The sequence below is a fragment of the Cherax quadricarinatus genome, chromosome 79 (assembly GCF_038502225.1).
Source record: "Cherax quadricarinatus isolate ZL_2023a chromosome 79, ASM3850222v1, whole genome shotgun sequence".
Lineage (NCBI taxonomy): Eukaryota > Metazoa > Arthropoda > Malacostraca > Decapoda > Parastacidae > Cherax > Cherax quadricarinatus.
Genome location: NC_091370.1, coordinates 17,195,603 through 17,220,866, shown reverse-complemented (window position 1 = coordinate 17,220,866; position 25,264 = coordinate 17,195,603). Strand labels below are relative to the sequence as shown.

The window sequence follows — 25,264 nt, the reverse complement described above, 5'->3', positions numbered from 1 at the left end:
GAGTGGTCTAAACACAAGGCAGGGTCAGAATGGGGTGTGGTATCAAGAAGGGGCCCAGGGGTAGTGGGTTCATGGATTGGGTTCTCCATGGTTGGGTTACTCCTTTGCTTTTTGTTTTTAAGAAAAAAAAAAAGAAAAAAAAAGGTGGGAACGGGGAGGAATAGTTCCCAAGAGGACCTCAGCACCGCTAGTAGCGCAGATGCAGCATGGAACCCTTCATGCCAGTAAACCAGCAATCCGGGATAGCAACCTCACATCTGCTGAGCTACCTTGGTGGACAAAAGAGAGGGCAGCCGGATATCTGCCACAAAGCATACCTTCTTCGGCCACCACCCCCAGAATCCGAAAGGTGGCTTCCAGAGATACACCCGTTGCCCGAAAGACACCCAAAGCTACTCCGGGAGAGGGATCGGGACATCCCCAGGCGATCCAGATTCCACGGCAAACTACGCCACCGCCAAGAACCTCAACGGAATGGACCCTGGTATCCTTTCCTCTACCTAGGAACTATTATTATTATAATCAAGGGGGAAGCGCTAAACCCGGAGGATTATACAGCGCCTGGGGGGGGGGGATGTGGAAGGCATTCAGGCTTAATTCGGGGAACTGGAGCACAGATCCAATTCCCTAAATCAAGATCCCCTCACCAACATCAAGGAACCTTCCTTGAGGGGTACCTAGGAACTAGCGCGCCTGTGGGAGAATCCCAAAGGCCAAAAATTATTATTATTACAATCAAGGGGGAAGCGCTAAACCTGGAGGATTATACAGCGCCTGGGGGGGGATGTGGAAGGCATTCAGGCTTAATTCGGGGAACTGGAGCACAGATACAATTCCCTAAATCAAGAGCCCCTCACCAACATCAAGGAACCTTCCTTGAGGGGTCAAAGGCCAAAAAGAGGAAGGGCAAAAGGGAGGGGTGGGGAGGGGGATGAGGAAAGGAAAAAGGGGAGGGGAGATTGGGGGGTAATTAGGTTCGGTCTGAGGAAGAAGACCGACAGGTCTAATTCCTCAGACCAAGAGGTAGGGGCTACATAATTAAGTAGAGACTTCCTGTCATGATTAGCAAAAATTTGTACTGTATTATAATATGGTAAGTAAATAGACAAATGCAACTAGTGTGACATTTTATGTCAACATTTCACTCTCCAGGAGCTTCTGTAAAACTAAACATTGCCACAATAAAATGTCACATTACATTTTGTCAGTAATTCTACCATTACTACTATAATATGGTAGTAAACTAGTGGTTTCACTCAGGGATTTTAAAATATGAATTTTTACTATCTTTTAAAACAATTATTTGCATGGGGAAACCTTAATTGGATGTAAATGTAAGTGATTTAATTACAAATAATGCCAGACAGACATTGAGTGTTTGTACAATTGAAATTTGAACTGTCCATGGTATTTTAATAACAAGAATAAGAAGCCTTTGGGCTTAAGATTACTGTGGATTTAGATTGTTTGACAGGAGGAAGTACACTGAACAGAATGTTGGAATAAATGTGAAACTACTTAAATGAAATCAAGATGAATTTTTTTTTTTTTTGTAAAACTTGCATGGTTGATCACACTAGATTGTTTTGAAGTACTAAAATGCCAAGTCATGAGTAAATTATTCAACAAGAGGTTGGAAACAAACACATATGCAGTTTAATGTGATCCTTTATTGACAACATTTCGCCCACACAGTGGGCTTTTTCAAGTCACACATCTACCTGGGGTGGAAGGTACGGGAGTATTTATACTCAGGTTCAGAATGTTGAGGTCAGGTGGGGAATGCTGCATCTGATCTACCGGGCAGGGTTAGAGTATTGGGTAGCTTGGCAGGGGTATTGGACAAGTTGTGAGTAAACCTTCTGTAGTGTTCTATGTGGGATAGCGATGAAGAAGTTTCTTGGCGAGTGGTTCAGCTATGTTATAGAAGCCGTTGTTCTGGTTGAAATTGTTGGTTAGAGAGATAAGCTTTGATTCCAGGATTCTTCGGTATTGAGTGTTGTCTTCTGTGACGATAAGTCTCGAGTTTCTGTAGTTAATTAAATGGTTGTGTGAATTGCGATGTTGTACACAGGCATTCCTTGTATCGTCAGTCCTGCTTGCGTATTGGCGTTCTGAAATACGTGTTTGGAAGTCTCTTGACGTTTCGCCCACATATAATTTGTTGCAGTCATTGCAAGGGATTATGTATACCCCTGCAGAGGATGGAAGCTTGTCCTGTCTACTACTGGTGATGTCCTTGATGGTCATAGTTGTGGAGGTAGATACTTGGAATGATGTATTGGAAAAGATGATGGAAACATGTTTGGCAATGGAGTTGGTGGGGAGGACTGTGTATCTCTTCTCGGCAGTGTCTTCTCTGGGTGTGTTGATGTTTAATGCCCGTCGTCTGCAGTCTCTGATGAAGTGACGAGGATAGTGGAGTTTTGAAAATACTTGTTCAATTATAGTGCATTCTTCCTCAAGGAACTCATTGTTGCAGATTCTGAGTGCGCGCAGGAAAAAGCCTATAATTACACCACGTATCTACCTCCACAACTACGACCATCAAGGACATCACAAGCTTCCATCCTCTGCAGGGGTATACATAATCCCTTGCAATGACTGCAACAAATTATACATGGGCGAAACGTTAAGAGACCTCCAAACACGTATTTCAGAACGCCAATACGCAAGCAGGACTGACGATACAAGGAATGCCTGTGTACAACATCGCAATTCACACAACCATTTAATTAACTACAGAAACTCAAGACTTATCGCCACAGGAGACAACACTCAATACCGAAGAATCCTGGAATCATCGCTTATCTCTATAACCAACAATTTCAACCAGAACAACGGCTTCTATAACATAGCTGAACCACTCGCCAAGAAACTTCATCGCTATCCAACATAGAACACTACAGAAGGTTTACTCAACTTGTCCAATACCCCTGCCAAGCTACCCAAGACTCTATAACCCCACCCGGTAGATCATCAGATGCAGCATTCTCCACCTGACCTCAACATTCTGAACCTGACTATAAATACCCCCATACCTTCCACCCCAGGTAGATGTGTGGGTGAAACGTTGTCAATAAAGGATCACATTAAACTGCATGTGTGTTTATGTTTCCATTGTGTCAGTATTTTATACCATTTATTTTCAACAAGAGAGGTTATTAGTATTAGGAATACAGTTAAATCCTTTGGGCTACTGTAGTTGACAAGTCATTGCTTACATTAATTTATTATTGCACATTCATGGAGTAATCTGATAGGGAGTAGGTATATTGTAACATTATGGGACCTTGACCTTTTTACCACAAACAGCTGTGTGTATTGCATCATGTCTTAACGGTGGAACCTGCATTGCACCATACAAGTGTCGCTGTCAAGTGGGTTATGTTGGTGCCCGCTGTGAGACGCGTGAGTCATTTAATGACACTAACATTTTCTAATGTTCGTCATAACAAGATCAACTTTTGTTGCTGCATTATTACCCTGGATAACAAGCTGTGAATATGACATAGCTTATCTTTTATTCTGCACTAGTGTAATGCTGTTTGCTATATAAGTGCTTGCTGCTGCATTTGCAATGTAAATTATGCTTCAGCCTTATCTTTTGAGAGTAGATGACCTCCTATTTTGGTTTCACTTATATTCAACTTTGTTTATATTATATTTAGATGCCTATGACTGGCTGATATGCAACAACAAGGAAAGGAAGTCATCTGGAGAGACAGTCACCATGTTCCAAAATGCACAGCAATGCTCCTGTATATGATCATGAATGGACGAATGGACCAAATAGAAAAATAGTTGTGAATAAATCTCTACACGAGATCAAAAATTCCTGAGCTGCAGAATAAGCAGAGGGGTCCCCTAGTTCACTGCTCCAAACACTAAAATATCAAGAGATCTAACAAAGCAAAGAACAGTCTGATATAAATAACTGAATTATCACTAAGTCCATGAAGGAATAAAAAATTATGATGAAATCTGACAGGGATGTAGTACAAATGATAGCAGCAAGGAATACATGCAACTACCAGAAAAACTCCAGTAATAGAAAAAAAAAAATCTGTACTTATGTGGATGATCTCGCATCCCATGGATTTGACGAGTATCATTCACAAATAGTGAACTTTTCATTTACACAGGGGCATTTGGTAAACAAGATACCATAATCATACAAGCCACAGAGATGAATGCCCACTTAACATTTCTGCAGTACATGCACCTTACAACAAATAATTAAAGTGAAGACCTATTTTCAAGTTATACATGTAAATTCCTATAAAGTATGGAAAATATGCACTATAAATTAAAACATATCCAGTGGCATATTGAATATTAATGGCTTCTCTAACTTCATGGACCTTGAACAGAGATGCAGATTAGGATCAGCTAGTGAACCTAAATGGCATTACCAACAAAAATTGTAGGGGACTTCCTTTTGTATAATTTATATACAGATTTGAAAGAAGTTTTAAAGTGCTGGCTAAGCTTTCTATACTGAGCTTTATACTGAGCAATCTTGCCAGTTTTTGCAGAAAATGTAGGTAGGTAATTTGAAAAATTCATTGATAGGGTATTTCAAAGGTAAAAGTGACAAGTACTACTAGCAGGAATAAAAAAAAAATACTATTACATAGTTAAAATAATTAGTATCATTTCAAATTAAATTCCTCAAGTTTCCTACAGGTGCCCCAGTAATTATAAAAATCACAGTGAAAGCAGTAACGCCTGGGCAAAGTGTATTCCACAGCTGCATGCCAAAGTCATACACCTTCAGTCACTACTACTGACTTCCTCCACTGGAAGTGTCACTCAGTATGCCACCAGAAACATCAGCTCTCATGATCCTGTCCCCTTTTGGTGTTGCAGGCTACTCCAGCATTCCAATTGGTGGGAAAACATGAAGAGTAACAGAGGTGCTCTTCCAAAATCCTAAGGAGCATAGATTAATGAATGAAGAAAAATCCCCACTACAGGGAAGGGAAGGGAAGGGAAAGGGGGAAGGGAATTGCTGGGCTCTTAGTCAGGCTAAGCTAATCAAACTACTATGTAGCAAAGGACCAACAAATTGTCCACTCCAGAGCAGTAAGCAGTTACACAAGCTTTCACCTAACATGCACTGAAGACTTGCAGACTATTCTCCAACAGAAAGAAAACATTCCTCTGTTCTTGCAGTCAAGCTATGGTATTATACCTACATCCTCAGTAATCAAGTTAGTAAACTTCCATGACATTCATTCTAATGACCTGGTCTCCTGACAAAGCCTCAGCCTCTAACTAATGTGCTTCCTGCCTTAACCTGCACTGCTCCCCAACAGCACTTTGCCCACTGCCCTGCCTTCATGGCGGCGTCTGTTCTGGACCACATCGCTGTACCTGCCTTCCTGGATACGCTGGAGGCCGCTGCCAGATGCGTGAGTCACTATTTGCTATCAGACTGCTATTACTTCTTTTAACATTGAAGTTTTTAAATTATTTACCTTTTTCTTTTCCTCTCATTCCTCTTTCCATATTATTCTGCCTAAATTATATTCAATGCAATAGCAGAAAACTGCAGTTGTTGAAAAATGAATAAAACCCAGGAATTTCAGCTGTTTAATTCTAATCTATCGTTCCTCTACAGAACTTTTTAATTTCTCTTCACACTACCAAGGAGGTTTTTGTCTAACCTAATCGTACTGCTTTTGCTGGTGTTTAATATCAACTTGCTGCACCAGTTTGTTATCTGTTCAAGCCACCAGGAATTGATTTAACTGCTACTGTACTTTGTTGTCCGTGTTTTGTCATAACTTTAACCCATTATATGTATACATATACTGAATTACTACAACCTTGTATAGTGAAATATATTAATATTTCTGTCCCTTTTAATGTACTGAATTTCATTATTGTATGATTTACCAACATAAAATATACAGGAAGGCCCAGCTTTACAGCACTTCACTTTATAGCAGTTTTCACTTATACTCTTTATTCAGACTTTTTACAATATATTCACCACTCAACAAATATTTTAAGGTAAGTAATGTGTGTACTGTATATGCATTTTTTTTAGGCCTAAGTCTATTGCTCACTTAATATATTATAGTGTAAACATATTATCAGGGTTTTATATGCATTTGAAAAAAAAAAAAAAAAAGGGGGGATATGTTTCACTCTAGGCTACTGCTGTAGAGCAATTTTTATGTTACAGCAGCAGCCTAGACCCTAACCTGCTGTATAAGCAAGGCCTGCCTGTAGAGTATTACAGTACATTATAACCCTTCTTTAAATTGTGCACAAAAATGTTAGTTTTTCTATCTTCAAGCCAAAAACTGGACATTTTCAGTGCTGAAATAGCTATATATGAAGTCTATAAAAGAATGTCTAAACCAAGCCTAGTATGATGCACAAGTTACTCCCAACAGCTGTGTGTGAGAATGGGTGTGGAGAGCGAGGCCGCTGTATTGGCCCCAATGTATGTCACTGCAGCAGGGGCTACACGGGTCCTTCTTGTGATGAGTGAGTATGATACTTCACTTCTGCCAACACATCACTAATATAACCCTACTAAATCTGAACTAATCCTACCGAGTCTTGACTAATTAATCCAAATCTATGTATTTGAGCTTAATAGGGCAGTCAAAAGCTGCCAATTACAATTATTCAGGTTAATTAGTAATCCCATTTACAGTTACTTTAAGGTAAACCTTGTTAGAATACATTACAACCACAGCTTGATAAATCCTATCTTTTAAGAACTGTTTCTACAATAGCTAACAAATTATCATGGTTTATCATGTTTAATTAAAGCCCTGACCTACAGCAATGACTATGACTACAGCTACTATGGCAGCCAAGATGATAGCCATGATCGAACCAGCGTTGATGACTGGGACCTGGTGTCCCTCCGAAGACGCTATCACTGGCGGTCATAACTCCTATCTTCATGCTCCCTCGTAAAATAAGTGTTGTGTACATTGATCGCACATGTACTATAAAGGTTGCCCTATAATGTTTGTTCTTGTAATTATCAGTAGTGTATGTTGTGAAATAAGGATTCTATAACTACTCAGCTATTTCCACTCATATTTCAATGTTATGACACTTATAAAGATCTCTCAAATCCTTACCAGCTGTTAAAAATTTATGAACACAGAATTATGAAACCTTACCTACAGCAACATATTTAATTTTGAAGTAAAAGTGATAGTGTATTTTGTTACTAAAGTATGAGAGAGATTTCTTGCATTGTGATAACTGCCAGTTTCTATCTCCCACTTTGCTGTACACTGCTCGAGTGGATTTATACTGGGTTATGAATGATGCAGTTATAATAAAATCTAAACACACTATACTTAAATATATTCTCATGTGGAATACTTTAAAAACTACTATATTTTCCTATATGAAATGTCTGTATATCCTTCATTAAGTACATAGACTGTCATATGATATGCAGTTAAAAAATATCTTCCAGTGTTCAGCAGAATATATTATTTAATAAAAAACTGAAAACATGTTTATTTCATTCTCACATTAGACACTAAATATTTTATATTGTCTGTGTGTGTTCTCTATGTGCCTGCTAAATCAAAGCTAAAATCAAAGGGGTAAACACTTTCTATCATTATAATCAAGGGGAAAGCACTAAACCTATAGGATTATACAGTGCCTGTGGGGAAGGATGGAAGGTATTCAGGCTTAATTCTGGGAACTGGAGCACAGAGCCAATTCCCTAGATCAAGAGCCTCTCACCAGTGTGAAGGAACTTTTCTTGAGGAGTTTCTTTTATCAAAAAGTTATGAAAAAGAAAATGGATGCAAATGTGAAAGGGAAAGAATGTAAAAATTTAAAATAAGTGTGGGGAGGTACGTGGGACATTACGTAGAATGAAAGGGGGTAAAGCAGCTGCAACTGATGGGATCATGACAGAAATGTTAAAAGCAGGGGGGGATATAGTGTTGGAGTGGTTGGTACTTTTGTTTAATAAATGTATGAAAGAGGGGAAGGTACCTAGGGATTGGCAGAGAGCATGTATAGTCCCTTTATATAAAGGGAAAGGGGACAAAAGAGACTGTAAAAATTATAGAGGAATAAGTTTACCGAGTATACCAGGAAAAGTGTACGGTAGGGTTATAATTGAAAGAATTAGAGGCAAGACAGAATGTAGGATTGCGGATGAGCAAGGAGGTTTCAGAGTGGGTAGGGGATGTGTAGATCAAGTTTACATTGAAGCATATATGTGAACAGTATTTAGATGAAGGTAGGGAAGTTTTTATTGCATTTATGGATTTAGAAAAGGCATATGATAGAGTGGATAGAGGAGCAATGTGGCAGATGTTGCAAGTATATGGAATAGGTGGTAAGTTATTAAATGCTGTAAAGAGTTTTTATGAGGATAGTGAGGCTCAGGTTAGGGTGTGTAGAAGAGAGGGAGACTACTTCCTGGTAAAAGTAGGTCTTAGACAGGGATGTGTAATGTCACCATGGTTGTTTAATATATTTATAGACGGGGTTGTAAAGGAAGTAAATGCTAGGGTGTTCGGGAGAGGGGTGGGATTAAATTTTGGGGAATCAAATTCAAAATGGGAATTGACACAGTTACTTTTTGCTGATGATACTGTGCTTATGGGAGATTCTAAAGAAAAATTGCAAAGGTTAGTGGATGAGTTTGGGAATGTGTGTAAAGGCAGAAAGTTGAAAGTGAACATAGAAAAGTGTAAGGTAATGAGGGTATCAAATGATTTAGATAAAGAAAAATTGGATATCAAATTGGGGAGGAGGAGTATGGAAGAAGTGAATGTTTTCAGATACTTGGGAGTTGACGTGTCTGCGGATGGATTTATGAAGGATGAGGTTAATCATAGAATTGATGAGGGAAAAAAAGGCGAGTGGTGCGTTGAGGTATATGTGGAGTCAAAAAATGTTATCTATGGAGGCAAAGAAAGGAATGTATGAAAGTATAGTAGTACCAACACTCTTATATGGGTGTGAAGCTTGGGTGGTAAATGCAGCAGCGAGGAGACGGTTGGAGGCAGTAGAGATGTCCTGTCTAAGGGCAATGTGTGGTGTAAATATTATGCAGAATTAGGAAAAGGTGTGGAGTTAATAAAAGTATTAGTCAGAGGGCAGAAGAGGGGTTGTTGAGGTGGTTTGGTCATTTAGAGATAATGGATCAAAGTAGAATGACATGGAAAGCATACAAATCTATAGGGGAAGGAAGGAGGGGTAGGGGTCGTCCTCGAAAGGGTTGGAGAGAGAGGGGGTAAGGGGGTAAAGGAGGTTTTGTGGGCAAGGGGCTTGGACTTCCAGCAAGCGTGCGTGAGCGTGTTAGATAGGAGTGAATGGAGACGAATGGTACTTGGGACCTGACGATCTGTTGGAGTGTGAGCAGGGTAATACTTAGTGAAAGGATTCAGGGAAACCGGTTATTTTCATATAGTCGGACTCGAGTCCTGGAAATGGGAAGTAGTACAATGCCTGCACTTTAAAGGAGGGGTTTGGGATATTGGCAGTTTGGAGGGATATGTTGTGTATCTTTATACATGTATGCTTCTAAACTGTTGTATTCTGAGCACCTCTGCAAAAACAGTGATAATGTGCGAGTGTGGTGAAAGTGTTGAAATGATGATGAAAGTATTTTCTTTTTGGGGATTTTCTTTCTTTTTTGGGTCACCCTGCCTCGGTGGGAGACGGCCGACTTGTTGGAGGAAGAAAAAAAAATTAAATTAAATTTCATGCTGTGAATCTGCATTTTTTTGTATTCTAAACACTTCAATGCTTCTTTAATGAATATGGCATGTGTTTACAACAGCAATTTAATGAAGACTATCAACCAATATGCTAGCTGATATCAACTATTGTAATTGAAGTGTAATTTAGAGAAGATTTTACAATTCTGAAAGAAAAAAAAAAGTGGAAATCATTTGACTGAAGCATTTAAGATGGGTTTAAATACCAAAAGTGAAGAGTCAGGAAGAGATTCCCAAGTAGCCCTGTACTGTATACACATGTGCGGCAAAGTAGGGATACAAGCAAGAGTGAAAAGGTTTGATGTAACTGTTCTAGAATCTGATACACCACTACTTAAATTACTTGCAGAGGCTTTACAAACAAAACATGGAGAGAGAAAAAAAAAGACATACCAGACATTTTCAAACTATAATATTTTGGAACACCTATTAGCTTAGTATTATTTATTTTTCACACATTCACTGGCTGCAATTCCCAGGTACACTACTGTACTGTTACAGGAAAGGCTAAAGCAAAACAATGAAGTTATGCTAATTACTCACATTCAGTAAAGTATTTCAAGAATTAGAGATGGATGAGCACATTTTGGGTCAAATTCATCTGTGCATTCTACACCAAACCTAAATGCAAAAAATCTGTGTTCTACATAATTTGCAATCCTGCTGTACTTACAATTAATGGAAGAATCCAAAGATGCCACTAATGAGACCTTGTTTTGTTGAGCATGTCAGGTAAGCCAACTATCAAGCAAAGATACAAAAGGTTGGGCCATTTCCATCTGAATTTCTGAAGCATTGGGATGGTTGTGTGGTCTGAAGGTCAGCCTGTCCATTCAAGTGATCCCATCTTGTATATCTTGTTCACATCTTTAAAAAAAAATTAATGCAGATGACTTCCCTAAAAAAGTATTGGTAATGAATACAGTAGTGCCAATGATAAATCTGACTCAATTTGTGCCAAATTTCACAATGCTGACAGGTGTTTTGCCTGTGGAACACACTTCTGCAGTCAAAAGACAGATGCACAAGTAAATTTATAAAAGCATCAGGCCAGAGATCACCCAGTGTATAGATTAGCACCAGCTGGGCAGCCTTCCAAGACATCAGGTGTGCAATCATGTTCCTATGTATCACAGACATCATTCATTTTGCAAGTCCTGGATGTATACTACTCTTGCAACTTGATCTATGAACTACAGGTCTACAATTTCATTGAACACTGATAGAAAAAGTCTAGATAACATATTGTAGTCACGGGAAGTGTTCATTAAGGACCAATTAGCAGCTAGGGAATTGGAAAGAAACAGATGATTTGAGGAAGGGGAGAATAGCTCTAATTCCTTGGATCAAGAGACCTTCAGCATTAACCCCCCCTTCCATAGGGAGGATAAGAGAATTCCATGTTTATTTTATTAAAAATGTTGCATAGATTTATTTGATGGGAATATGTACATTAGAGTAAAAACTGCTAATTATATGGGACCAGATTACTATACAAAATGAACTAAAATTATAATATATATATATACAAATCTAGCCTAAGACTGAAGATTTGACAATGAGCACTGATTAGGTGGACCTGGTCTAAATGTGTAAAGGCCCAAACATACATATGTGGGATAGGCAGGAAACAAAATAAAAAATTGGAAGATCAAACCTAAGAGCTAAAATACATTAACAAATGTGCCAAAAGATACATGACTGTCAATAGTAATATAGTTTTAGGTAACAAAATGAAGTGAGCACAGGTAATTACACTCTCCCCAAGTTATGAACACTGTTAGTACTGTACTTATGAATGAGATCTATAAAAAAATTCTGTATTTTCCAGCATGTAAGGTGCACCCTAATTTTGGCAGGCATATTCAGGGGAAAAAAAATGCAATACTTGCTTCAAAATAACGAGCCAGTGGGTGGCTACTTATGCGCACAATGGAGTTGACAGAGGTGGTGCAGTCTGTCATCTGCTTCATCACTGCCAACTGCCAAAACAAATATGGCTACCAGTTATTTATAAATGACTACTTTACAATTATTTGCAACTGCTGAAGCTGGTTTGCTTATTACATACTGGTAATACGCAAATTATAATAGTTACAAAACACTAAAAAGTAATCTGGGAAACAAGTTTTGCAGGAACAGGATGATATTTGGAGTTTTGGTTACACCAGTACCGCAGCACCGAAACCACCACTAACCAGTAACCCTAAGTATACCATCGTTCCTGACCATGACCAGGGATTATTATTATTATAATCAAAAAGAAGCGCTAAGCCACAAGGACTACCATGACCAGGGAAAAAAAGAAAAAAAAAAAAGAATACTTTATATGCCAGAAAATACAGCTATGGTTTAGCAGAATCAGGTTCTTTTTTTTGTTTTGTTTTTATTTCCTCATCCATATTTATTTTATGAATGTTTTCATATTTTAGTAGATACTGATCAGAAATTTTATATATAAAAACTTTCACTAAGATAAATTTAAGTCTTTTAGTTCAACCCCCTATCCTATTGTTTTAAGAAGCGCATTGATACCTTGCACAAAAACTCGCTCATTCTCACTCTGTGTAGTGTGTGTGGAGATAACACACTTGCCTATATGTACTCGCCCGTGTGTGGTTGCAGGGGTTAAGTCACAGCTCCTGGCACCCACCACTTTGCTGGTTCGCTCATGTGTTTTCTCCTTGCTAACACACAGTTGCATGGGCCGAATCTCTGCTCCTCGCCTCACCTCTCTACTTGCCACATCCCAGATTCTCTCTCCTAGCCTCATAGGTCTCATCTCTCTTCTTAAAACTGAGTGTGGAGCTTGCCTTCACCACTTCAGAGATCATTCCACTTTCTGACCACCCTGAGACTAAAGAAATACTTCCTGACTCTCTGTGGCACATCTGTGAAACTTCCAGCCATGTCCATGAGTCCCCATTTCTCGCCTCTCAAACAACCTATTCCTGTCTACGCTAACTACAAATTCCTGAGTATTTTACGTCATTATCCCATCTCTCCTGATGATTCTATTCTACAAAGTCATTAGATTCAATTCCAATAACCTCTCCTCATAGTCCATACCTCTTAACTCAGGAACACGCCTTGTTGCATACTTCTGCATAGGTTATTCAGTTAACCTGAGCCTCTGGTGAAATGCTAGGCACTACTCCCTCCAGTCTTTTTCAAGTGAGGTCTACAACCTCTGTCTCAAGACTATACACTGTACAGTCTTTGTTCCTTCCCTCATCTTCATGACCTTGCATTTGCTGGTGTTCATTTCAAGAAACCATTTATGTGACCAATCTTGCAGTTTGTCCTGATCCATTTGCAGCCTTTTCTCTGTCCTCATCTGTTACTATTCTCATCAGTTTTACATCAGCAAATATGGAAACATCTGCCTTAATTCTATCTGGAATATCATTCACAAACCACAAATAGTACCAATCCTTGTAGCATACTGTTTGTTGAACTTCCCCCATTCTGACATCCCTTTCTGGCCAATCACTCTCTGCCTCCTTCCTCAGGTATATTGTGATCCACTGATTACATTTCCTATTATTCCTGCCTGCACCTCAAGCTTTTACCCAAGTCTCATGTAGGGGCACTGCATCAAATGCCTTCTTGCAGTCTAAGAAAATGCAATCCACCTAGCCCTCTCTCTCTCTCTCTCTCTCTCTCTTCCATTACTTTCAGAATTCCAACAAGTTGGAAAGACAGGATTTACCATCTCTGAATCTATGCTGGTTACTATTTATGAAACCACTTCTCTCCAATGGTTCTACCACTCTCCTCATGACCATCTTTCCATTACCTTACAAAGTATGCATGTCAGCAAAATTAGCCTGTAATTTAACACTGTGATTCCTTTCTTCACTATAGGTACTAAATTCACCATCTTCCATATCTCTGGCAACTGTCCTAAGTTCACTAACTTCATACACCTTGGCTAGTGGTTGGGACACTGCTGCTCCACCTCGCAAAATCCATGGTGACACCTTGTCGCTATTACTGTATTTGCGTTTGATGTATCCAGCTTCAATAATTTTTTTTATCTCTTCCTGTGTTATGTGTATCATGTTAAGTGCCTACTGGCATGGTCTTTTCCCTAGGCTTTCTGGCACTGCCCTAGTTTCCAGTGAGATCTCTGAATCATTCAATCCTTCATTTGTGAACATGTGGGTGGAATGCCAGACTATTTGGCAGAGATTGGTGAAGAAATGCAGATTTAGTAACTACACTGTGGTGAAAGTAGGGGTAATCTTACCCATCTCATTCATGTCCAGGGTTCCTGCTACTTTCATGCCTCAAGTGTTTGAGTACAGTATACATTTGTGGGATGATGACTAGCACTTGCTATTACTGTATTTACCATTGAGAAAGCATGGGTGAATATGCTTTTATTGACCTAGGAGCATAACTTTAATTATACTGTACAGTATTACTGCATAAGACAGGTAACACCTACGATGAGATTCAGGGAAACCATTTAGCCAGGCTTCTGGAAGTGGGAAGTATAGTGCCTGCACTCTGGAGGAAGGGATGGGATGTTACAGTTTGGAAGGTCATTTGAATTATGATTTCCACACATTTCTGCTAAGACAGCCAATAAATGAATGCTACTGAATGCATTTCCTTTTTAGGGAAATAACCTATGTACAAAAAAAAAAAGTTCCAAATAAGTTCCAAAGTTCACAACTTCATAAGATGGGGAGGGTGTTTATATTTAAGATTTTGTTACTCAATTATTTATCCAATATTGCACACTTTTCAAGTATATAAATAAAGTTTTAATCAACACAATTAACAGTTAAGAACTTAACTTACAGCCTTGGCTTCCTAACAGTTCATCTTTATTATTACGAAGGCACTACTTTGTCAGGCTAAAGATGAATCTCCTGGTCCATAACTCGTACAATACTTATATTAAATGAAATGGTCTTTAAGATTTTACACTGGTGTAATGTCAACAGTTTACAGCCTCGAGATATAGGGGACACACACACTATTATTGTTAAATGTGAAAGCAATTTTTATATACATTTTATATATATATATATATATATATATATTTTTTTTTTTTTCAACAAGTTGGCCGTCTCCCACCGAGAAAGCATATAAATCTATAGGGGAAAGAAAGAGGGGTAGGGGTCATCCTCGAAAGGGTTGGAAAGAGGGGGTAAAGGAGGTTTTGTGGGCAAGGGGCTTGGACTTCCAGCAAGCGTGCACGAGTGTGTTAGATAGGAGTGAATGGAGACGAATGATACTTGGGACCTGACGATCTGTTGGAGTGTGAGCAGGGTAATATTTAGTGAAGGGATTCAGGGAAACCGGTTATTTTCATATAGTCGGACTTGAGTCCTGGAAATGGGAAGTACAATGCCTGCACTTTAAAGGAGGGGTTTGGGATATTGGCAGTTTGGAGGGATATGTTGTGTATCTTTATGCGTATATGCTTCTAAACTGTTGTATTCTGAGCACCTCTGCAAAAGCAGTGATAATGTGCGAGTGTGGTGAAAGTGTTGAATGATGATGAAAGTATTTTCTTTTTGGGGGATTTTCTTTCTTTTTTGGGTCACCCTGCCTCGGTGGGAGACGACCAACTTGTTGAGAGAGAGAGAGAGAGAGAGAGAGAGAGAGAGAGAGAGAGAGAGAGAAAAAAAAAAAAAGCACAAAATTTAATAATTTTTAAGTCAATTAAAAATAGGCTATTGTGCCCCCCTTTATCAGTATGATTTATGTTATGAATAACAAAGCAAGTCAAGAAGCTGTCAAATCATCAGCAAAATAAATGAAAAGCTTCTTAATGACAAGCAAGAATGAAACAGGTTGAAATGTATAACTTTTTCCTAGTAATAAATCATTTACCTGCTCACAAACTTTTTCTTTAAGAAAAAAAAATGTTTAGGTATTGCATATTAAATTTACAATACACAAACATACATGTGCATGTGCACATAATAACATTTGCAGGGTGTAATTATCCACATTTTCACACACACACATCTTTACATTCACACAATTTTGCCTGCACTTAAAATACTAGAACAAGATTTGTTTTTTCCATACGAGCTACTTCAAGAGCACTCTAAGTGCAATTATTGCACTTTTAGCTTTGTTTCCTGTTTAACCCTTGCTCTGAAAATGCTAGTCACTGGGGAAGCTCAACATCATTGTCAGTAGGCACAAGCATTGATCAATCAAGTCCACAGAGCATTCCTGTTATATACTCCACACAAGTACACACATCTTTCACACAATTCTAACTTGAGCCTCACTATCCTCGTAAAAACTCTTCACTGCTTTCAGTAACCTACCTCCTACACCATACACTTGCAACATCTGCCACATTGCCCCTATCCACCCTGTCATACGCCTTTTCCTTTCCAAATCCATAAATGCCACAAAGACCTCTTTAGCCTTATCTAAATACTGTTCACTTATATGTTTCACTGTAAAACACCTGGTCCACACACCCCTACCTTTCCTAAAGCCTCCTTGTTCATCTGCTATCCTTTTCTCCGTCTTACTCTTTATTCTTTCAATTATAACTCTACCATACACTTTACCAGGTACACTAACAGACTTATCCCCTATAATTTTTGCACTCTCTTTTATCCCCTTTGCCTTTATACAAAGGAACTATGCATGCTCTCTGCCAATCCCTAGGTACCTTACCCTCTTCCATACATTTATTAAATAATTGCACCTACTCCAAAACTATATCCCCACCTGCTTTTAACATTTCTATCTTTATCCCATCAATCCCGGCTGCCTTACCCCTTTCCCTTTCATTTTACCTACTGCCTCACGAACTTCCCCCACACTCACAACTGGCTCTTCCTCACTCCTACAAGATGTTATTCCTCCTTGCCCTATACACGAAATCACAGCTTCCCTATCTTCATCAACATTTAACAATTCCTCAAAATATTCCTTCCATCTTCCCAATACCTCTAATCTCCATTTAATAACTCTCCTCTCCTATTTTTAACTGACAAATCCATTTGTTCTCTAGGCTTTCTTAACTTGTTAATCTCACTCCAAAACTTTTTTCTTATTTTCAACAAAATTTGTTGATAACATCTCACCCAACTCCTCATTTGCTCTCTTTTTACATTGCTTCACCACTCTCTTAACTTCTCTCTTTTTCTCCATATACTCTTCCCTCCTTGCATCACTTCTACTTTGTAAAACTTCTCATATGCTAACTTTTTCTCCCTTACTACTCTCTTTACATCATCATTCCACCAATCGCTCCTCTTCCCTCCTGCACCCACTTTCCTGTAACCACAAACTTCTGCTGAACACTCTAACACTACATTTTTAAACCTACCCCATACCTCTTCCGACCCCTATTGTCTATGCTCTCATTAGCCCATCTATCCTCCAATAGCTGTTTATATCTTACCCTAACTGCCTCCTCTTTTAGTTTATAAACCATCACCTCTCTCTTCCCTGATGCTTCTATTCTCCTTGTATCCCATCTACCTTTTACTCTCAGTGTAGCTACAACTAGAAAGTGATCTGATATATCTGTGGCCCCTCTATAAACATGTACATCCTGAAGTCTACTCAACAGTCTTTTATCTACCAATACATAATCCAACAAACTACTGTCATTTCGCCCTCACATCATATCGTGTATACTTATTTATCCTCTTTTTCTTAAAATATGTATTACCTATAACTAAACCCCTTTCTATACAAAGTTCAATCAAAGGGCTCCCATTATCATTTACACCTGGCACCCCAAACTTAATAAAGTTTTTCTTCTTCTCTTTCACACAATATGTACAGCAATAGCAAATTTACAGACATTCTAGAACAACATATACAGACAACAGTGTTGATATGGGTAATAATGCTTAACATAATGTAAGGCGTCTATACGGAGGCAACACTTAATATACATTTTTTTTTTTTTTTAGCTATTTATGTAGGCACCTAACTTCTCTTATATGGGAGGATGGTTACCATATATATTATTTTCTGTGCTTAACTATCTTTCCACTCAACATGTGACCATTAACAGATACCCATTGTCAATTGAAGTACAAGACATAATACTGAATAATTATAAGGTGGGACGCATGCAGTATAAAATAGTCTGCCCAAATGCAGGTATGGTTAGCACCTTTCTAAATTTTTCTATATCAGCTGTAACATCTCACTAAGTTGCATTTATAAACTCATACAAACCAAAAATAGTGTAATGCACAATCATGAGCTAATTTATCATCTAACTACAATTTACGACCTGATGCTTGTCTTCCCATGTATGTTTTCCCGTCTTTCTCTTCTAGTATTCTTTAACCATTTTCCTCAATAAATGCCATTCATTTTTTTTAACTTATCATAGTACTTATAAAACTCTGTATGAAATGAATCTAAAACTCAAGACAACTTTCTTGCAAATTGTATTTCTCTAAAACTTTCAATGTTGTACTTACCTGATGAAACACATGGTATTAATATACACCAGACATAATAGTGACTATTTTTTCTTTTACGCTTTCATTACAAAGTGACAGACAAAACAAGGAAATACAGATATGGTAAACATGACACCTCAGAATCTGGGACAATGCATTACAGGTTCATCATGTACCATTCTCTCTACATATTTGATTTTCAGTCTGAAATTGTAATGCAGATTTAAGTGAAGTTGAATTTAATTCTTCAATTACTGGGGATAAGCAGTTTTCACACTGCCTTTGAAGTACTATTAAATGATGAATACAATCCTCATCAAAGTTAGCAAACTGGTAGGCCTTGTTTGCCCCCTGGAAGCACTACCACTGGGAAAAAAAAAAAAGATTTTTTTCTCCCTCGCCCACTGTTGGTTATTTTCCGTGCCTGCACCGCACTGGTTTCATTTTATGGTCTACTACAAACCACTGCCAATACTGCTGCAGGTGTAAACACTTTTACCCTTCTAATTCCCTGCTACTTTTCTATTGTAGTTCCTTCACTTCCATTTTCCTAGTTGTATACAAGGACAGAGCTCATTTTTTGCTCATTTCTTACTGCAAATAAGTGGCAATGGCTTTATGTTGACATTTAAACAAGCATGATTATGAATGCTTTAAATGTTCCTGGTACAACATTCCTTAAATCTCTGGAATAAATTTAAAATATCTAGGGAAGATCCACCCTTTAAGCATCCTTGTAAAATAGGAAGAATTCTTCAGAGGAACAAGGCATCAAGGATACATAGAAAAATCCTGATTCAGTGCACTTTCCACAAAAATGCTTTTTGGTCCTTTACATTAACAGGTGTCCATAGTGCCAGAGATTGACAACCTAATATAAGGTTAATTTTCTCACTCTGCCATGCCAAATCCTTACCAGCCAATGGTAAACTTTCTCATTAATTTGAAGAGGTTTCGTATTTATACATATTTTTTGCTTAAACTATTTCTTCCTTGGCAAGTAATTAACACTTCTAGCTGGTGCCAACACTAAGACTAAAACCTGACTGGAATGTTTGGCTTTCTTCACACATTTTCCTTTTTTCCATAGCTAATAATTTTGGTCTAAAACACCAGCTGCTACCAATGCTTTGCAGCAACTAAGTCAAAATTTCTAAACTCCACACAGAACTTTCAAGTCCTTCACAGACCATCTTACTCTTAATCTTATCAATGTTTACTTCTTTACAAACAAAGCAGAAACCTGCCAATATACATGTCATATAACATGAACTCTTACACTTCATTTAAACACTTTCCTGGCTCATAACAAACCAAGCTGTACAGATAGCAAAGATCATTAATTGTCAGTCAATGAAAAGAAAGTTGCCTCGGCTTCCCAAACAATCCCAATATTATTTTAAGATAGTTTGTATTACAGGGGGGGGAAGAGAGGCTATTTGTGTGTGCACAAATTTTCTCATCAAGACAATTTTAGATCATATGCAATAAGCCTAAGCGATAGGCCTGTCCTTAGTAAAAAATTAAAATTAATTCATTCGGGCCAACAACAAGGCGTGACTAAACCATCCATTCAAATATAGGCACATTTGGCAGGCTTTAGTAGCTTGCTGTCTGTTGTGGTGTTGGTATTGGACTTGCCATTAATATTCTTGGGATTATAATTAGTCACTAGATTGTTGATATGTTTGTTGTTGGCCGTATACATGTTTGGGTCCGCTGAAGGTACTAAATTGTCTCTTCTGAAAATGAAAAAAGTGAGTATGAGTAAAAAATTTCACTTGTTTTAACTGTTAGTAACCAGTATGACAAAGGCTTTAATTTAGTGCAGTATTGACAAATTAATGCATCTTATAATTTCTATAATTTTTAACCTAACAAAGCTTTAGATACCTCAACTTTGAGATATATTTTTCAAAACTCTCAATGCTTACTACCTATACCTACTTATTGAGTTTTGAATCCAAGTAAGGTGTCTCCGAGTAAGTATGAGCATATTCATCTCCTCGGCACTTGCGAGAAAAAAGGAAGCCCGAGATGAAGCCAATAACAAGTGCAGCTACACAGGCAGTAGTGACAGCAATGGCCAGAGTTTCAGCAGAGTAGATTGGTGGGCCCTCTAGCGAAGCTCCAACCACTGGACCTGGGGCCACAATTATATATTAATGAGCACTGTGTTTTTGTTTTTTACAACACTGGAATGTACATTACATAGCAGAAAAAACAAAAGCAAGCACCCAGAAGTGCTGTAAAGTATTAACCAAAATGGTGAGCATGCACATGCACTTCTTTAGGCTTCTACTTCCATGTCTTACAGGAGTCATAATTCAGTCTTAAAAACCTCTCCACACATCTTCCCTTCCAAAAGTAGAAATCATAAAGCTACAATAATCTATCCTACCTAGATCCCTCCTTTACCCACCAGCCTGTCATCTTCAACACCATAATCATCCTCTACACCTAACCTTTTCATAAGTAACAAACAGCTTAGTTCCATTCTCAAAAACACACCTCGAGAAGTCACAAGGTTATCCACACAAATACAGATGGTATTCATGTAAATGCAAACAAAAATGTAAGCTATAGGAAACACAAAAATATCAATATTAAGAATGTTAAAATTTGTAAAAAGTATATATAAAACACAAAAATACATTGCTATAGTTAAAGAGAAGTGCTAAACTCATAATAGATCACAAAAATGCAACTCACAAAGGTTACAAAGTTTAAGAATGAGACAACCCCTGAATAGGGATAGAGAGAGACGCACTAAACATGAAGCTCCAGCGTTTACAGAAATTTATTAATTATAAAGGTGGAACAATGAAAAATAGCTTGATCTGAAACCAACAAAAACGTAAAACTCCAGAATGGTACTGTATATGCAGGGCCCTCCTGTATATTCATGGAGGAGGAGTCCAACTAAACCCTTAGCAAGTCATATAGCATCTGGCAGAATGGGAAGCAATCAGATTTGATAAATGACCTTAGTTGTGGCGAGTTTAACCTTCAAACTGCATCCAACATACTAGTACACAAGTGATGACTATTCAGCATACTAGTCTACACAATTTTTTGTACCTTCAAAGTTGCCACCTGCCAATATTCTTGACCTCATCAGAACTACCATATATAAAATCATATGCTACACTGGCAAATTTTAAGATAGCTTTTAGACAGTGTATGGATATGGTATGGTATAGCATCCACTAGTAAAAAACAGTCTGGAGAGATGTAAAACTGAGATTAGAAAAAAGTTACAAGGATAAGCTGTAATCAGAAAAAAAAGAGGTCACCTAACTACTTACAAAATCATTAAAAGATACAAATGAATAAATAAGGAAGGCTTAGCAACAACAAGAGACCAAAACTACCAACCCAGCAGCTGAAAGAATACTAGAAAAAATTTTCACCTCTGCAAATAATGGAATTAGATACAAAACAAGATCACAAGCACTATAACCAGTCCTGGATGAAATGCTGTAATAAAGATTCCCTGCAAACTGTTTTTTCACCAATAACATAAAATTAAAATAAATTAAATACCAAAGATAGGACACTACAAGCATACCTATATTCATTGAATATTCAGGAGTGTTTAACAATTGCTTAGTTAATTAACAGTCCAACAAGCAGGCCTGCATAAGATTTGATAAATATTTTGCACCAGAGAACAGGACCATTTATGAAAAGATGGATTCTAAAAATTATCCTGTTGCTATTGACAACTGTTCTGCTCATCTAGTTACTGAAACACTTTCTGCTACAAACTTACCACATAAGTGTACATCTCTGATCCCATTCACAGATCAATCATTACGTACGGGTATAACAATCTCATTATCGTAACACATTAAAAAGAATACTTGTGAAATTAGAACCTGCAAATACGAAAGCTTAAAGAAATGTTTCAGAACAGAAAATGCAGTTTAACAAATTTCAGAGGCATTTAATTTGGTCAAGTCTCCAGTCTTACAAATTATGACCTGCTGTGTTTCCAGAGGATAACCTGTAGGCAGGAATTTTGAAATAAGCAACTAAGAGAATTATTGTTATAATTATAGGGAAGCGCTAAACCCGTAGGGATAATACAGCACCTGCAAAGGTAGGGGGGAGTTCCCCCCCCCTTGGGGGAGGGGGAACTAAGAAAAAATTACTATCCCATAAATCTGTAACAAAATCATAGGAAATTATGTATGTAAAATAAAACAGTATAGTGCATACAGTACTTTAATGTAAAGAGTATATTAATTTGATTTTGTAAAATATTCTATTATCTATACTGGAAGATGAAGTGTAACAGCATTCTCAAGGACTTAATCAGTTCTAAGCAAGATAAAGTTCATATGGAAAGAATAAATTAAACTTTGTACAAACATATTTCAGCAGCATTATTTATATGGATTCTGAAAACATTTTAGTATTATTCAATTAAAATTGATGGCCATAACTCTCACAATAAATCATAAAATAATTACACTGTCATTCTCCTCGCATTTAAGTTGGTAAAGGAAACCTGTAATATAATTTTGAGAAAACCATTAATAAATCAGAGTAAAAAAAGGGTAAGCCTAGTCCATTCTGCCTGCCTTGCCTTTTTTTTTTATTGTGCTTTCTATTGGCCCATATAGAGAGAAAAGGTAAAGAGAAACAAACGCAAGAGGATCATAACCAAAGCAACCATTACCATCGATTGTTACAGATTTAGCTTCAAATCTTGGAGTATATATGCATCCCATGCTAAGCAGTGCATCACGTCCAGGTAACACCACTTCAGGTTCTGCTGGCAGCAAAAGTTAGCACTGCTTATACAAAATAATTTTAAATAGTGAAGTACGCGTTTCACTGCATTTTTAAGAGTATTAACAACAAAGAAGATCGGAAACCCAGTCTCTAGGAGTATTTTTAGATAGTTTAGTCTCTTCCTTGATTCATTATTACTCTATCCATGGGGAAAGTGTTAAACCCACAGAAGCCATACAGAACCTGGTGAATGTTAGGTAATCAGGTATGATACAAGAGGATAGATCCCATTCCTTGGATCAAGAGCCTTTCATCAGCATCAAAGCACCTCCTTGAAGGGTGTTTGTTGCTTTAAGTCTCCCATCTTTGATGGAAGGTGAAGAGAGTAACACAGAATCTCTCATCTTTCAAGTCTCTGACAGTTTTAATTTACTAAATTATGATATTATTATTACTTACAATTATTATACAACATTTCAAGCCTTCATAATACTGTACTCTAACATTTTTGATAAATTAAAAAATTATATTAATACAAAATTATATACTATATAGCAAAATCCTTTTAATTTCATGGCACTGGGTCTGGTGGTTAATACAGCTACATCAAAACAAGAGAAATGTCAAGAATAAAGGTAAATTAGGGCCTACAGCTACTTTTAAAAATTGAAGAATATACGTGTGTTAGATTACAAGATACATTAACAGTTGCTTTGTGACAATGGAGTAAAGCTAATATGTATGTATATATAGGTAAAACTTTCTTTTTTAAAGATGAAAAGGCAGGCAGAAGGAGGGAGCAGATTAAAAAAAAAAAAAAAGAAGAAAAGTAAAATCACACACAAAAAAAAATTGCTAAAAAATTACTGAAATCTATTTACTACTAAAGTTCAACATGTTTCATGGTAATTGTATATTAGACAACCAAAAGCTATGAAAAAAATACATCAAGATTTTTCTTATAGTGATTTACGATCATTTATGTAATAAAAAAGATATTAATATTTATATTATGGTAATCCTTATTAAGTATCACTTAGTCATACAGTCGAGTCTTCCGTAAGGTTTCAATAATTTAAGCGTTTGTCTTTTACTATGTAAATTTGGAATGAGTAATACTACATTATAATTTAATAAAAGCCATGCTTTGAAAAATTTACTATTTTACAGCTAACTATAAGTGATGCTATTTGGTTAACTAAGGTGCACAATAATACTGATAATTTTTTAAATGCTGTGAGTGGGTAAGTTTAAGCTTATGTAATTCATCTGACTAAAAACAACTACTGTACATGTTAAAGGCTATAACTGAAGCCTTGTATTTATTTTTTGCTAAGGGAACATCAATGTAAGCTATTAGTCCCGATACATAATGTACCTTGATTAAAAGGGTTACTTAGCCCGATACATAATGTACCTTGGTTAAAAGGGGTTACTAAGTTACAAAAAATGCACCATGCACATACATTACAGTAAACATGTTAAAATTCTTGTTAGCAAGCAGAATTACATGAAAGATATTAACAAATATTGTCATCAAAGAGTGAGAAGCTTTAAGGGAAGTTAGTATTACGGACATATAAACTTATCTGTGAATTTTAAGAAAGAACAGTCAGAGGTCAATACTGATAGTGAGAAATGGGCCAGGGCAGGCAACTAACAGCTTGGTCAGGGAGACAAAATAGCATATAAAGGTATGGGAGGGAGGGAAAAATTAGATGTCACAAGACCCACAATGTTTAGTACTGATAAGTCAGTCCACTGTATTATGTGAAATAGGGTAGTTGGGGGACCTCTAAGCATATTATTGTTATATTCCTAATATGAGCTTCGTATTTTTTTTGCAGTCTTAGGACACTACGCTGAACATCGTCCCCACTATGAAGTCCTGTTCAAGCCCGTATTAGGAAGTGTTAAGTGATGTCATCCCATGACCTTCCTGTTAGATATTGTGGACTAGGCTTACCAGTGATGCCTCCTTCAGCATATGCGATGCCAACATCCTTGCTGGGTTCACGTCCCAGAGTACCAAGGAGAATTTCATTAGGCATGTCTCCATCTTCACCCCCACCATGTGGAACAATATTGTTGGGATTAGTGCTATCCTTTGGTGACAGTGGAGGAATTTTATTATTCTCCAATGATGGGTAATCCTCCTCCAAGAGTGGATCATATAAGGTTGAGTGATCCACTGACCCTGTAGGTACAAAGGGTCAGAAGGTCAGACCAATATCAGATATTAATTTTCAGCAGAAAGCAACAGAAAACTGCAAGCCTCTTATAGATTCCATCACCATCATGCAAGAAAATAGAAACCCTGCAGTAGAGAAAAAAATTAACATTCTTATGGTAATAACCATACAC

The 25,264-nt window shown here is 37.4% G+C and overlaps 2 protein-coding genes across 7 annotated transcripts in view; one reads left to right on the top strand and one right to left on the bottom strand.

Annotated features, from left to right (window-relative positions):
- LOC128702718 (sushi, von Willebrand factor type A, EGF and pentraxin domain-containing protein 1) overlaps positions 1 to 7,502 on the top strand; it is a 156,814-nt gene extending 149,312 nt beyond the window's left edge. The window contains exons 49-51 of one of the 2 annotated variants that reach the window (XM_070101987.1): positions 5,322 to 5,417; positions 6,411 to 6,504; positions 6,809 to 7,502. In XM_070101987.1, the coding sequence (XP_069958088.1) occupies positions 5,322 to 5,417; positions 6,411 to 6,504; positions 6,809 to 6,920 (302 nt within the window). In that variant the 3' untranslated portion in view covers positions 6,921 to 7,502. Of the gene's footprint in view, positions 1 to 3,315; positions 3,412 to 5,321; positions 5,418 to 6,410; positions 6,505 to 6,808 lie in introns of both variants that reach the window. The other variant, XM_070101986.1, reaches the window with a different exon arrangement.
- A 10,094-nt stretch (positions 7,503 to 17,596) lies between these two features.
- Positions 17,597 to 25,264, bottom strand: part of LOC128702802 (semaphorin-1A-like) — a 548,739-nt gene continuing 541,071 nt past the window's right edge. For 3 of the 5 annotated variants that reach the window (XM_070101980.1, XM_070101982.1, XM_070101983.1), the window contains 3 exons: positions 24,867 to 25,097; positions 20,105 to 20,300; positions 17,597 to 19,899 (listed from right to left, as the gene is read on the bottom strand). In XM_070101980.1, the coding sequence (XP_069958081.1) occupies positions 19,731 to 19,899; positions 20,105 to 20,300; positions 24,867 to 25,097 (596 nt within the window). In that variant the 3' untranslated portion in view covers positions 17,597 to 19,730. The remainder of the gene's footprint in view (positions 19,900 to 20,104; positions 20,301 to 24,866; positions 25,098 to 25,264) is intronic. The other 2 variants (XM_070101984.1, XM_070101985.1) reach the window with 1 other exon arrangement.